Source organism: Eurosta solidaginis, chromosome 5 (assembly GCF_040869045.1).
Source record: "Eurosta solidaginis isolate ZX-2024a chromosome 5, ASM4086904v1, whole genome shotgun sequence".
Taxonomy (NCBI): domain Eukaryota; kingdom Metazoa; phylum Arthropoda; class Insecta; order Diptera; family Tephritidae; genus Eurosta; species Eurosta solidaginis.
The window spans coordinates 70,072,520-70,088,262 of NC_090323.1; the positions used below are offsets into that span (position 1 = coordinate 70,072,520).

General features: G+C 35.9%; 1 protein-coding gene across 1 annotated transcript; it reads right to left on the reverse strand.

Moving 5' to 3' along the window:
• Positions 1-9,988: 9,988 nt before the first annotated feature.
• Positions 9,989-15,137, reverse strand: LOC137254176 (bestrophin-2-like). Its single transcript, XM_067791907.1, has 6 exons — positions 15,067-15,137; positions 14,897-15,007; positions 14,100-14,838; positions 13,745-13,978; positions 12,019-12,419; positions 9,989-10,340 (listed from the first exon to the last, which is right to left on the reverse strand). Exons 1-6 carry the CDS (start codon positions 15,135-15,137, stop codon positions 9,989-9,991), a joined length of 1,908 nt encoding a protein of 635 aa, XP_067648008.1.
• Between the last annotated feature and the right edge of the window lie 606 nt (positions 15,138-15,743).

Sequence of the window (15,743 nt, forward strand, 5' to 3'; positions counted from 1 at the left end):
AACGGCATCACCGTATACTGATAAAGTGGCCTATTCGGTACCGTGAAAGCCGTCTTTTCGCGAGAATTCATTTCCAGAGGGATTTGCCAAAAAGCGTCTTTTAAATCAAGGCTGGAAATGAATTCCCCTCGAGGTAATCTCGATAATATTCCTTCGATGTGTGGAAGCGGGTACGCATCTTTCACGGTCAAAGCGTTTACTTTCCGACTGTTCAAACATAGGCGCACTTTACCTTTTTTTCGAACCAAAACCACCGGAAAGGCCCATGGGCTACTGGACTCTTCAATGACCCCTAATGCTAACATCCTATCCAACTCCTCACCCCTAAGTTTTTCAACTGCTGGAGAAACTGGGAAGTGGCGTTGTTTTACCGCCTTCGCGTCACCAACATCGATAACATGTTCGACTAATGAAGTCTTACCCAACTCTTCTTCACTAAAATTTGGGAACCCCGAGATTACTTGCTGCAGTCTGCTCTGCTGATTTTTATTCAAAACATGTACTGTTGGATCTACCTCCTTTACATCAATTTCACTTATTATATTAGTGGCTATTTTAAAATCTTCCCAGAAATCAACACCGAGATATATATCTTGCGTCAAAGTTGGAATAATATAAAATTCAATGATTTTAGCTTCGTTCTTGTAGGTTATTTCTAATGACACAACCCCAGCTATTTCTTGACCCGAGGCATCAGCTGTGTGGACTTTAACTCTAAGTTTCTTAATGTTTAAGTTGTTGGATAAAATCTTGTTTGCTATGTTTCCTCCTAAGCAACTCACAGATTCTCCAGAATCAAGTAGACCTAACTGAGCTTCGCCTAGGATTTGAATGGATGCATATGGCCGAATGTCAGGTGACTTCTATAGAATTGAAGAAATAGATTTTAACCAACGTTTCTTTTGCTTAACGTCAGCTCAATACTGCCCTGCACGTTCAGCTGCGTGAGATTGTTTAAAATGTTATTTCGGGTGTCCTGGTATGCAATTAAACGTTCGTGGAAAGGAGTAATCGGAGAAATTTTAGGTATATATATAGTAACAGGATTTGTGTTTTTCAAAAGAGAAAGGTGTTCCTTTACTTTTGAGGATACGATTTCTTGATGGGATGTCTGAGCTTGATGCTGACATCCCGCGTCTCGTTTTTCGGGTTGTTACACCTCGGACAGTTTGGTAAGAAAAATGCAACAAGTCCACATCCGTAGCAAAATACCCTTCGTGGCTTGATGCAATTTTTGTAGTGATGTCCACTACCATCGCAGTTCCAACATGTTCGTTCTGCAAAATATTCATTGGGAGCAATGCTATCACAATTTTCTCGCATAAAAGCTGTTTCCTCTTTAGCGTCTAGTTCTGATATATTTTTTCGCCCCTGACCATACATATTTGATTTTTGCACAGAATTTCTCATTTGCATTTCTGCAAAAAGATTCTCCCTACGTCGACAAGCCTTGCGTATATCCGAAATGCTATGTAGTTCTAGATGCAAGAGTTCTAACCGAATGTCTGGCTGCAAATTCATTAAAACAATCTCCACCAGCTCATGCTTCGACAAAGGATGTTTGAGACTATACGCCTTAGATAAAATATTGTCTAGATAATTATCAAAAGGCTCACCCGCCTTTTGCTTCAAATTCCGAAGGGATTCTTTAATTTCAAAATCCTTTCGGAAATCCTTAAAGTTCCTGCGAAGATCGTCACATATATCGATCTAGTCTAAATCTTGTACCGAATGATGGTACCTCCAGAACCAGCGTTTTGCTTTTCCGTCAAAAAGCATGTGAACGTTTTGACACAAAGATCGGTAATATCCTCATAAAGTGGTAAGTGTTAGGGCATTCACCCGGTATATTAATTCGTCGACAGGTATACTGTTAAGAGAACCGTCGTATGATAGTTCCATCCTGAAATTATTTTGCATGCGACCGAGGGAGTTACTATACTACTTTCTTCGCACCTAACTGGATTTTGCAGTAAGTTTTGCTCCTGGTGGGAATTATTGCCTATATTTTCATTAGATCGATTCACCCTCTCTGATACTTGGACCATGTTACGCGTTTCTGCAACTCTAAGGCCTATAAAATGCCGATCTATAGATTCGCCAACTAACCTAGTGAGTTAGGTACTCATCATGCATTTGTCTTGAAAAACGTTCTTCATAGTTCCGGAAAATCTGCTGTACAATGTCATTAATATGTCTTTGATTTAAATTGGTATAAAAAGGACGCGGAGAAAGATTCACATTTGAACCCCGACCTCTACTGTAATTAAAATTTTATGGTGATCTAAACGACCTATTTTGTTTAGTGTGTGATCTGAGCACACGATCTGGTTGAGCCGCCTTGGGTCTAGCACCTTGGGCTTCGAATAAATCAAAATTTTCCTGCTCAGCAAAAGGTTTCAGTGAATGCGTATCAAAAGATCGCTTACACACTGGACATGCATCATTGTCATTAAGCCAGCCAGAAATACACAATCGATGAAACTTATGTCCACAATGAGTAACAGAAATATCGCTATCTGGAATCACCTTATTACATATGCCACACAACATGGCTGAATTATCAAGCTGAACTAAATTTTCGTTGCTATGACGAACTAGCATAATTACTCAAAAAATGTATTATTCAAAGAAAAATCTCTATAATTGTTAGTAATAATCGATTACTTTCTTTGGTATATTATTATTTGTATATAAGTATACTGAGTAAACATAGTTAAATGTAATGCACTTGAAAAAATATAACCGTGGGATATTGATTTAATGCCGTAGATCTGTAAAAGGAAAATGGATTCGATCCAGAGTTTCTAAAATCAGGATATACAAGACCAACATTGATCTTGCTTGCTCCAATTCATACTTAAAAGAATCTGTTCGTAATATTTCAATCACAGAACCAGATTTTCCGCTTTTGTTGAACTAGAATTATTTAAAATAAAATTAAAATGATTTTAATCGAACCGGATATCACTACAATAGTTGCCATAATTGATAATTCCAATGTCAGAAAAAAACCCCAAGCAAAAAAAAATCTGCAAAAATACTATCATGATTTCAGAAATGGTTAGTTAGAAGAACAACTTCCAGTCACTAATTCCAATTTAAAATCAAATAAAAGAGGAATGAGAAACCTTATAGGTCGGTAGATGAAACAGTGAAATACCCCTATTCGTATCTATTCCGGACCGCTAATGAGTATCTGTAAAAATTAAAAAAAAGGACCTCTAATAACTTCAGGGCCCCACGTTGGGCGCCATTTCATTGTCATGGAGTCGTACTTGGGATCTATTTTCAACTCCAATGAAATTCCCCCAGTTTGCAAGTAGTCGAGCTGTGTATGTTAGCTTTAGCCGGGTTCTAAGCTCGTCGGATTGGGGTGGGTTCTTGCTCACTAATTTTGTGCAGATACACGACCGTACAATAAAAGAAATTCATGCACAATGTACCTAACTAAACTAGACAAAAGAAAATGCAATAGAAATAAAAAAAATTACCCCTTTTCTAATACACGGACAAACTTCTCCGATGATGGAAACTCTAGATTCAAATCCGAGAAGCAATATACCCGCTTCTCCAATTTCCCCTACGCAACCATTACGAGATACACATTTGCAGTATCGCCAAACCCAACCAAAATCCACAGACCTGCGGCTAAATCATCCCACTAAATTAACAACTCTGTCTTTTCATCTTGATCACTTACTTATAACAATTCATTTATTAATTTGATTCAGATTCTTATACATTTTTATAATCTCAACTATACTTATCTGCCCTATTCTAAATTTACATTTATTAATGGCAAATAACTTTTATTTATTCTCTTCAAATATTTGGGACACCCTAATAATTCGTTTGTTATCCTATGTTGTAACAATTTGGTTATATATCTATATAAACGTACATATTCTTATAGCGTTTTCTTTTCTGGCTATAGAGCGTTACGCAGATCACAAGAAAGTAAAAATTCCATATAAAAAACGCTCAAGAAATGTTCAAGAAAATTCCTTGTGGTAAATTTTCTTGAGGTAGTGCGCAGTTTACAAGAAATTTAGTGCGCTACTTTACTATTTTTCCATAAAAATTTGCATACGGCAACACCGGTTTCCGCAAGAAATATGTCAAGTGCCATATGTTTCTTGAAGAAAAAAGGTAAACAAACTGGAAAAATAAGCTAAGCACATGGTTTTTTAATTTTTCTGCAATAAATAATTATTATTTTATTTCAGAAATGGAAATAACAATAGCCGCAGCAGCAAAACGCAAAAAGCGCATAGCGAATTTCACGGCGGAGGAGAAACGGGCACTTATAAGGGAAGTGACATTCTTTACATTTCTTTTGTTTATGTGCTCTTCTTCTAGCTTGTTTCAGTATTCACCGTGGATATTTAAACGTCAAAATTACTTCTATACTACCATTTTTCACGCAAGAAAAAAGGCTAAATTTTCCTTGAGCAATTACTTGTGATCTGCGTACCGCTCTTATAGTGTTACGCGTTTTGTACGCCGCACAAGGGTTGTTGTTCTATTCTAAAAAACAGGCTACGCCTTTACGGGGTATTTCGTTCTTTTGTGAAAATTGTTGCCTAGTCGCAACGCAAAAGCGTTACACTTTTACCCTGTATAAAATGGCGGTGTGGTAGTGCAACTCTGTGAAACTCTCAATTCGCTCTTAAGTTCCACATACACTCTGTTAATATGAGTACACAAATCACCTACCCAGATTGCGCATTCACGAGTTCAAAATTGCTTCGTTTTGCGCATCTACGTCACAGTTGACTGTTTGAGCGAATGAAAGAAAGAGAGAAAAAAACAAGAGCTAAAAGAAAATGACGTAAGAATTGCCATTAAAAAAGAGCTGATCTAATGTTTACATGCGCAATGCGCAATCTTCTTATGTGCTTTGTGATATGAGTGAATATGGTGAGTTGAAATGTTCTTTGTATGCACTATAAATTTTGACAATTTTCTGGGGTAGTTCTAATACAATTTTCACACAGAAACTTAATAATCTCATTTCACCTGCTAATGAAATCGTAAATTTTTTGCTTTCACACATAAGTAACTGCTCGATTAGTATGAAAGATGAGACAGACAATCATGGCGGAACGATACAAGGTGGGAGCATGGTGACATACCTACAAACAAACAAAATTCCATGTACTTGTAAATTCGATGGACAAATGTCAAAATCGTACTGCGCCGGTAGTTGATGTATCAATTCAAATAAAAAGGGTTATAATCAGCTGTTCGATGCGGCCACCTTGTATCGTTCCGCCATGCAGACAATGACATTTGCTTTGACAAATGACATTTTTAAGCACTGAACACACCTAAAACTAAGAAACGGAAACGGTACGCTGCCAACAGAGTTGCATTGTGCTTTTGACTTCATTATGCATTCGATTAGCTACTAATGAAATAATAATAAATTCGAATTTTGTAGGGAAGATTGAGCTCAATAAGCGTCTTAATGTAGAAAACTGCCTTTATTGTTCAATAAGCCGTCTGTGTGAAAACAGTATAACTCTATTAAGGCTTTACCATTTACTTAGGCAACAATTTATTTCAGAAAAGAAAACGCTATTAGTTTATAAGAATACTATTTAAGAAGAAAAGCAATACGTTCTCTTAGCAAAGGAAGATTTCATATCATAATCAGACAACTGTCTGTACGTATTTACATAAGTACATATCTACATAGCTAGGTATAAACTTTGGCGCGATCGCATTTTCTTCCTGCTATTCATATGCATAACAATATAATAATCAACAATCAAAGAGTACTTACATACATATGTCCGCGCGAGGTCAGCAGGCGCCCGATGAACTGCGTTGGTAGGCTGGAAAGCTTCTCTTAAAAAGTTTCTCACTACTATACAACTATATGTACATACATATTTACACAAGTGCTGAGAGATCTAAACAGGAATATTTGTTTTTTTTTCTTTTCAAGCTCAGCAAATAGTTTACTCATTTTACCTCTATAATAATACTACCGCTAGAAATTTACGCACGCCAGTGCATCGTTACAAAATCTATTAGAAAGGTTTATCCCGCTATTAGCAGCAAAAAAAAAAGAAGACTTAAAACGAAAATGTGTAATTATGAAATGATTTCAGGAAAGTATGTGAATGTATCTACATATATTTAATTCTTTTTATATTCCTACATAATTAAATATTTTACTAGTGAATTTACAAATTAGAAAATGTTCGCAGCTCTATCCCTCTGCACACGAAAATTGCATAACTTTAAAATTCAAGGTGATAATAAAATTTTTTTTTTTTTATTTTACAAATTTTTCGTTCTTCTTTACATATTGATTCGCCTTATTTTTAAGACACGTTACTTGATTTTAAAGCCTTACTTAATATAAAAAAATAATATGTCGAACCATGAGGCTTCTCATTAATCACGGAAGAATTTTGAACAGTATAAATGTCCGAAAAAGAATTTGGTTCTATCGAGAAGTTTGAAGCAATTATCTCGGTTTTCTTCATACAGAACTGTTGGTGTATTTTGGATTTCACAAAAATTTACAGATTAAAACTTTGGCATGTGGACGACTTAGCCAAACTATTTTTAGGCAGTTAAAGATACCCGGTATACGCATATATCAGCATAAATTAAAGTTGAATGGCTTGATGACTTTGTTGCCGCCTGTATCCTATCATCACCAGTTTTTCTATTGAAAGTGATCCACCATCTTTTGCGCAGCTGATGGTTTCGCTTCCTCTTGAAGATCGGTGGCACGCTTTTCTTCTATGTGCCTTTTAATAAAGCATGTGTCAGCACTCGTAAGCGAATAAAAATTTAGAAATTTCCTTTTTTGGAATTATTGCTTTTAAATTACAGATCGACGAATTTAAGCGCGATGCCGAAATTGGTTACTATCCAGACTTTAACTTATATATTTTTTCTTACTCGAACTTCACACTTTGACGATACCAATCAGAAAGACGGAAACTCTCACCATTTCGGAAGCCCTCACCGATCGTTCTCTTCATATCTCTCAGCTGATCGATTCTCTCCAAGGTATTGCCATTCTCAACTGTCAGAATAAAAACCCAGCTAGTGTTGTTAACGCCAAATATTGCATATTATAATTTTTTCTTTTAACCCAAAAAAATCAGAAAATCGCACTCACAAATGTTGACATAATTTACTTTTATACTGTAAAGATATTAAATTTTTGGTTAAAACTTTACTTAAAAAAATTTTTTTTTGAAAGTGGGCGTGTTCGTCATCCGATTTCGCTAATTTTTATTTAGCACACATATAGTAATAGGAGTAACGTGCCTACAAAATTTCATCATGATATCTTCAACGACTGCCAAATTACAGCTTGCAAAACTTAAATTACTTTCTTTTAAAAGTGGGCGGTGCCACGCCCATTGTCCAGAATTTTTCTAATTTTCTATTTTGCGTTATAAGGTCAACGCACCTGCCAAGTTTCATCGCGTTATCCGTCTTTGGTAATGAAATTTCACACTTTTTCGGTTTTCCGAAATTTTCGATATCGAAAAAGTGGGCGTGGTTGTAGTCCGATTTCGGTCATTTTAAATAGCGATCTGAGATAAGCGCCCAGGAACCTACATACCAAATATCATCAAGATACCTCAAAATTTACTCAAGTTAACGTGTTTACAAGCGGATGGACAGAAGGATGGACGAACGGACATGGCTAAATGAATTTCTTTTTTCACCCAGGTCATTTTGATATATAGAAGTCTATATCTATCTCGATTAGTTTATGCCATTATGGATTACCGTTATGCGAACAAAGTTAATATACTCTGAGAGCTCTGCTCAGTTGAGTATAATTAGTACATTGGTATGAGTTTCACCACAACCGGTTAATTCTGTTTTTTACAGGGTTTGACACCATTGTCCCTTATATATGTATATAAGATTCGTATACAACGGTCAATCACACTTTGTTGAATACACTGTTCGATGATATAAGACGTGGACTGTATCTTGAAATTAAATGAAAAGAATTGGTCAAATTTTTTGCAAGACAACTCGCTTCTTTATTATAAAGTAATAAAATGTTCTACGCACTAGTGCAGTCTAAAGGCGGTGACACAATGACATTTTTCATATAGATGCGTTTAACACTAGCTTATGCATTCCAATGACATCGCCACAATCAACCAAGACGTTTCGTTTGTAAATATGAAGGAACTTCAGACGTGGCAATTGAAGTTTATTGCGCATTGCCCATTCACATACAAAATTTCGCGAAGCAGTTGTAAACATTCTCCCTATACAACAAAAATACTCGCTAACATATTTTGTGTCGATTTCGATTGTTATATTGCAGTTTTTAATTGTGAACAATTTTAGAAAATTTACCAACCAGTAGGAAAAATAATTTCAATTGCAAAGTGTGCCAACACCCTTAGCTAAGCAAATGTCAAATTCTTCTTCTTATGATTTGCTTGGAACAAAATTGGGGAGTTGGCTACTTTTCAATATCAGATGGCGCCAGTGTCGCTCATTCTACCATTCTCCATAAAAATACGTGCAATCTGTTCATAATGCCATAAGCTTGTGTTAAACTAATCTATGTGAAAAAGCGCTTATGTGACGGACCTATTAGAGACATAAGACAGTACATATGTAGATGCAGGCAGATGTTCTGTTGGTTTTTCAATGCAATACCTGCACTGAATGGAAAAATGGTGTGTCGTGTAGTTACTTCACATACATTTTGGGTCAAGGCGGATTCCGTACCAAAGTAGAGGAAGTTGAAGGGAATTCGGAAAAGTAAAGAGAATAAGAGGAAGATGGAGAGTGAGAGTAAAATTAAGAATATAGGCAATGATCTGGACAAAGTAATAAAAAGTGGCTAACAGGAAGATTAATAATAAGGATAAGATTAAGAGTAATAGTGAGAGTTAATTTGGATAAGAGCAAGAGCAGGAAGAAACAGAGGTAAAGCGAGAAGATTTACGGAACAACGAAAGGAACAGGGAAACTGAATTAGTCGATTAAGGTAGACTAGAAAGCACAGAGGGGAGAGGATAGATAGAGAAAGTCAGAACAATGTCTGTCGGGTTTGATCATACGGCTGGGTTTATCTAAACGTTTCCAGGGTTTGCCAGAGCTGTTGAAAATAAAGTTCTGATTAGCCAACTTCTTTTTTTACATCAGGTAAATCTCAGCTCCCTCTTCCTACTCAATGAGCCACCTCAACGCTTGATTCGCATAGATAAATGTTGGGTCTTGGGATCGTATAGCGTCAATCGAGTTTTCGTATTATAAGGCTCATCTTCAACTTCGTGACATTGCTCCACATCGTTAATTATCTGATTGACGTGAGGAGTATGTTTCCATATGCCTTAGTTGTGGACAATCCGTTGACTAAACCTTTCCGTTTCCTCTGAGGAAAAGGAAATAAATCCTCCCACAAGAGGAAACCCAGACCACAGACATAATTATCCTGCACGTTACTTTATATTTCAGAAATTTATTAACGAAGTATTTTTTTATTATACTGAAAAAATCAATGCTGCAGATAAGTGAAGAAGCAAATCTTATATTTACGGGGGTGAGTGTGGTCAAATGCGATTCCATTTTGTAATACTGACTTCACTTGTCTGTTCTATTGCACAGGTAAAAATATGAGATTTAATATACATCTCTTAAAAGTTAAAGTTAACAGACTTCAAAAAAATCATGATTTTCATTGATGATGTTACCCAGACCTTCACTGAAAAGTAAATGCTTTTTAAACTGATTTTAAAACTGCACCACGTCTCGGCAGACTTTAATATCCGGGCCAAGCTCTGTTTCATGGATAAGGTGGTAATGCTCCGATATGTTGGTAGATAAGTAAATTGATAAATTAGTTTTGAAAAACATAATTTAATTAAAGGTGCGTTAAATTTTGATACAAGTATAATTAAATAAGCAATGAATAATGAATATTTTAAAAAATAAATAACTTATATATGTAAATATGTATTATATATATTATTTATTCTTCGCCTTCATCGTTCTCCTCTTCCTCGTACTCGTCGCTTTGTGTTCCCTCTTCTTTTGGTTTTGGCTGTTCTTGTTTTTGTTGTGCTGCTCCAATAGATATAGGGGAAGTTCTTTGCCTAGTTAATGATTGTACACTGAAAGTTTCCTCATTTGCTGGCATTCCACGTACAGTTGGCGCAGGCAGTACTGAAACGCCAGGAACTTCACCATCCAAACTCAAATTGGTTGCTGCAGAAATGCCACGAGCATATTTCATCTTTTGCCTTTCGAAACGTTCACGTTCACGCTCTTCTCGTAAACGTTCAAACTCATCTTCAAGTTCTTCCTCTTCCACTTCTTCTATGCTTTCAACTGTAAAAGTATAGAGAGTGAATATTATACTCGTCTTGTTATTTGCAAAAGTTCAGAACATACCTTAAGCGTAAGATATGTCTAGAAGCTTTTAAAAAATTAAGCAATAAACTAAGCTTATAATGTTCTCTATGCGCAATTTTTTATGAATACCCTGTCAGTGTTTGCATATGCTACTCCAGAGCAGCAGTAGCAGCGAAAAGTATGCTCTGCAAAAAAAAAAAAATTGTCTGCACTTTTTGACGATTGCCAATTTTTGGCGAAAATGTCGTATATTTGCCCCATGTACCAACATCAATAACTTTCCTTGAGCGAATATTCCAAGATGAGGCAATTTATGGTATACTACTGTGGTGTAGAGAAAAAATAAACAAACGGGTATGAAATATTTGACGGTTACCCGGTTTCATATTTGTGCCGATATCTCTAAAACCGCGTTTCGGGTATCAACAAAATTTTACCTAAATATACCCCATATAGGTATGTACATCCTGATAAAATTTCAACACAATTGGTTAAGAAGTGTTTAAGTAAGTAAAAAAATTTAAGGTTTTCCGGGTTTATATTTTTATCAATATCTCCAAAACCGGATCTCGGGTATTAAAACTTTTTTACCTAAACATACTTCGTTCACATATCTATATGTCTTTAAAGTTTTAAAAGAATCGGTAGAAAGGTGTTAAAATAAATGTGTTGCAAACTTTGCAGTAAAAAATATTTGGCGGTTATTCGGTTTTATACTTTTACCGACATCTACAAAATCGGGTCTCGTGTATCAAAAAAATTTTACATAGCTAACAGCTGCATATATCTCCATATTTTGTTAAAATTTCGATATAATCGGTAAAGAAGTGTTGAAATAAATGTATATTTAACATTGCGACCTCAATTTATATATATTTTGCTCGAACTTTTGACTATATCTTTTTGAGGCAATATGTAAGACGAGTAAAGGCGATGCACTATAGCTCCAATTTACCCCTCAATGTTCCTAACAAAAAGATATTTGCGTGATACCATGTTTCAAAAAAAATTTTTTTCTCCAAAAAAACCAATGTTTGGCGGATTACCCCATATATCATTTTCAACTACTGTACTCTGCCAAAATTTCCTACAAGGACCAAGGGTCAAGCTAAGTGCCGCTATCAAGATATTACTTAATGTATATATTTGAATCTAGTAACAGACTTGAAGTCCAATGACAAGTAATTTTACTCTTATCTTCAAGAGTAAGAACAGTTTTTGAGTTAGGAATTTAACATTAAGTTACTGCATTAATAACATATTAGCCGTGTTTTTTTTTACACGCGTATACGTTTCGTTTGGGCGTGAAAAAAACGCCTATCCTCGCTTAGATAATTCTTAGGAGACCCATCTAGCGGCTGTGGTTAAACAACTAGCTACAGCAACAGGGTGTACCGAAAAGCGGAGACACAACCCTCTGTTGTATTTCTGTGTATGACATATAAGTGAATCAGTTGTGATAAATAATGGACGCGCATAATTAGTGCAGAGGGTGAAACATAGACACATATTTCAGTTACATCTGAGTATAATGCGTGTTGAAATTTAGTAGTACTAATTTTATGCGTAGCAATTTAAGAGGTGTATTTAAAGTTTGTCGCTTAGCAGTCCATATAAAGTTTAAGCGTAAACGTATACAGATGAGACAAAAAAAAAAACACAGCTATTAACGTACTGCTTTCACGTTGCACGCTTTGTTCACTATGCGGCATTTCATCCCGAAACAATTCACGCACATCTTTTGTCGGTGAAATATCTGATTGCTCGGTTAATGTTCTATCAGCATCCAAATCATCTGTTCTTTCATCAATAATATTTAATGCATCAGTTGGTTGACTTTTTGTACGTAAATTAAGTGAATGCAGTGATCCATTCGTATGTGTCGATGTTTGCTTTTCTGCATCGGGTTGTGTGGAATTGCTATCTTTTTCATTAGGTTCACGTGAAATAAACCTCTGTAAAGCGGCACGAAAGCGAAAACTTGTATCAGTCATATGACTTATAGAAGACGATACATTTGGTCGATTGTCAATACGTGTGCTCGTTATCTAAAATAAAAGTTAAATTAAAATGTCATAAATAAGTCTAAACCTTTCTTAAAATGTTCGTTTCGATGAATCAGAATACGTCGTCATACATGCATATATTTTCTTAGTTGGTACTTTATGAGATATTCGTGCCTAAAGAAGCGAAGAAGATGGTTTGTATCTGATTCACGAAATTTCTTTTCAACAAAAAACTACACATACCAGTGGTCTAATTATTTAACTCGATTCGAGTGGAAATGCGATTCGAAAGCTGTCAAATGACATGTATTTATTTTCAAATCCGTAAGAAATTTCTTTCGAATCGAGCTTCATAATAAGGCCCCAGTTTGAAATACAACTATTCAGGATTATCTTAATTTTATCGAAAACATTCTTTGAAGCTTGGGAATAGGGCTCATTAGGTTTGTTTTATTAGATATACGTATTTAAGGCATGTTACCCACATTTTAACTATGCAGTTAAGTTCTTCAAGTCATATCCTCAAACAAAAAAAATGTGGTATTTTTAAGGATAGGAAGTTGTATTTCCCTTAAAATTCGTATGTACTGTACTAATGATAGAATTTTACTATATAAAATTGTAGTTTTCAAAAGCTCATATTGATGTACATAGTTATACTTCGCAAACATACATATCATCATTAATTGGCCCTTAATCGCCTAAGCGAAAGGGCCGTTTCGCTAGAATCAAACCATCTATCCCTGTTTCTCGATAACTGACGTCAATTGGGGCTCCGAGGGTGATCAAGTTTACATCTGCCTGTCCTTCCGAGTTTAGTGAAGATCTCAATCTTCCCCTCCTTCCAAAGAACTATATACTCTACGAGCAGGAGCATATTTATCTAATTGAATGACATAAACTAGCGCACGTATATTTTGGGTTTTTATTCACTGCACTATGTTCATGATAATCGGAGAAATTTTCTTTCGAGCACTTCATGACCCATCCCATCTTCTTTCGACAACTGACCATGACTCCACGTCATACATCAGTTCAGAAAGCACTTTACTTTTCAATTGCTCCCTACTCAGTTGAAACTCTGGTGTTAGTGACCCGCGCTCGCCACGTCAAGGTTCCAGCTACTAAGAGCAGCTGAGTTGCCATATCTTGAGGCAGAAATTCAGCCAAGTTCTAGAAAACTTGGCTTTATTTTATAACATATGAACATAAGTCAAAAAAATTCTGGTGACACTATGGATAAATTCAGTTTATCTGAGGCCTTTATCGAACGGCTATTTCAACCTAATCCACCACAAAAATAACAGAGTTCATTTACTATGCGAAACTAGCTTAACTTTAATTGAAAGAGCAAATTGTTTACTTACAATGCCATCAACCTTAGAGTCAGCTCGTGAGAGCGCGTTTTGATTACTAGCAAAATCCAATCGTGCGGTGGATTGTTCTGGTGGGTCTTCACGCTTTCCATCTGATTGATAAGGCAGTTCATTAGGAAACACCTCATCCCAGTATTGATCCTTAACTAACTCTGGGTGCTCGTGATGCATTTCATCTACAATTAGGTACGACACTTGCAAGTTTCTATCGATCATCCAGTTAACCTGTATGAGTACATTAATACAATAATAAAAACTCGAGCAATAATCACGTTATTTATAAAAAGGGAGCTTCTTAAAAACTGCATGTATGCAATCAGGCTTCTGTTAACTTATGTGAACTTACTTCGAAATCGTCATCATCCTCGCCAAACGGGTTTATCAATGTTTCGGCCACTTTCAGCCAGCCCATATAGAAAAAGAACTGCAAAGTTGTGAAAAGTGGAAAATATAAATCAACAAAGTTTTGGTTGTCATGTTTAGTCCACTGATGTCCAATCACTTGACAAATAAAATACGTATACACAGCCAACGTAACAACTTGCGTATACACAAGCGGTACAGATATGGTATCGTAAAAAAGTAAGACACCACAGTTACCACGAAATGTATTTAACGCATCTATTATTGTTTTAACAGAGAAATCATCCCGAATGCGCCCCTCTTTGCGTGCACGTGTTACAATGCTTGCAGCCCACACAATAGGCAACCAATATTTAGGATATTTTGGAAAGGACAAATTCAAATCTTCAATGACCAACTTTTCATTTTCCAAAAGTAAACCAGCTTCGACAAAATGATCGAGTGTGGGAAAACGTTTCTTAACACGAGGCGCTATTTGTGTAAAAACAATTGTAAGGCACAAACAAACATATCGCATAACGGTTCGACGCATAACACGTGCACGTTCATCTTGACCATGTACATTGGCGCTAACGAAGACGGCGATCGGATCGGGCCATGGTATAGTCATATATTGATCCCACCAACGCTGCATAACAACAGTAACGTAAAAGCCCAATACAAAAGACAACGGTATTAATGATCCGTAACTGCTGCAGTAGTGTACGAGATTCTCAAATGTTCTAGAAAATATATTGAATAGTACTTAGGAATATAATTTGACAATCTAAGCATACATACTTTTGACCAGTCCCATTGAGTAGAAATAAATAGATCAAACTAAGAGTGTAGTAAATTGATAAAAACGCTAGTAAATCACGCCAAATGAGCTTATAAATACTTCCACGCCATCTAAAATTCGCGGACAGTTTTGGGAGCTAACATTGAGTAAATGTATTTTAAATGTTTACCTTCTTAGCAATTTGAGAAAGCAGCCAAACCCGCGACATGATGCTACTTCGGCTGTATAAGTCACCGTCATTTTTGCGAAGAATTGAAATTCTTTTCTGTAGAAACTTTTCTATGTATAATAAAATTTTCGAAGTTTTGAATTCAGCGGCAAATGACAAATTTAACTGCAAATCAAGCAAGGTAGAAGTGACAACTGAAATATTTTATTGTTGTAGGAATTTTTTTTTTTCAAAAAACTACAAACAAATGCATTAACCTTTTGTGGGCAGACTAGACATTTTGGGTCGCACAAAAATTATTTGTTGGAACGGCAATAGGTAATAGGGCCTTCGTCTGGTTGTCAAACAGGGTTATCACGGCAACGTAGAATCAATTTTGCCAACTACACCAACTTTAAGCTGATTAGAAATGACGGTAAATCCTCATTCGGTGGAAAAGATATACATATATGTGTTTTTGAATTTTCGAGGGACAGTGGTTCCAAAAGTGTATGGAACTTTGAATCCAACAAATAACGTGTATGAAGGACTTTCGTCATCTGCCAATAGTTTTAATAACACGACTCTACTCAAAAGTAAATTCATTACAATTTGGATTCAAGGGTTAACGAAAAAGAAAACACCTCGTTGATCTCTTGCATGTTGGTCGTTAGAGGAGACGGAAATTCTCAGACCAA

Bases quoted from the DNA above. Each gene is read 5' to 3' on its own strand.
- LOC137254176 (XM_067791907.1), bottom strand. From the start codon at position 15,137: ATGACGGTGACTTATACAGCCGAAGTAGCATCATGTCGCGGGTTTGGC. The intron at 15,008-15,066 runs GTAAACATTTAA...CGCGAATTTTAG, and splicing joins TTTCTCAAATTGCTAAGAAG to ATGGCGTGGAAGTATTTATA. The intron at 14,839-14,896 runs GTATGTATGCTT...TATATTTTCTAG, and splicing joins CTCAATGGGACTGGTCAAAA to AACATTTGAGAATCTCGTAC.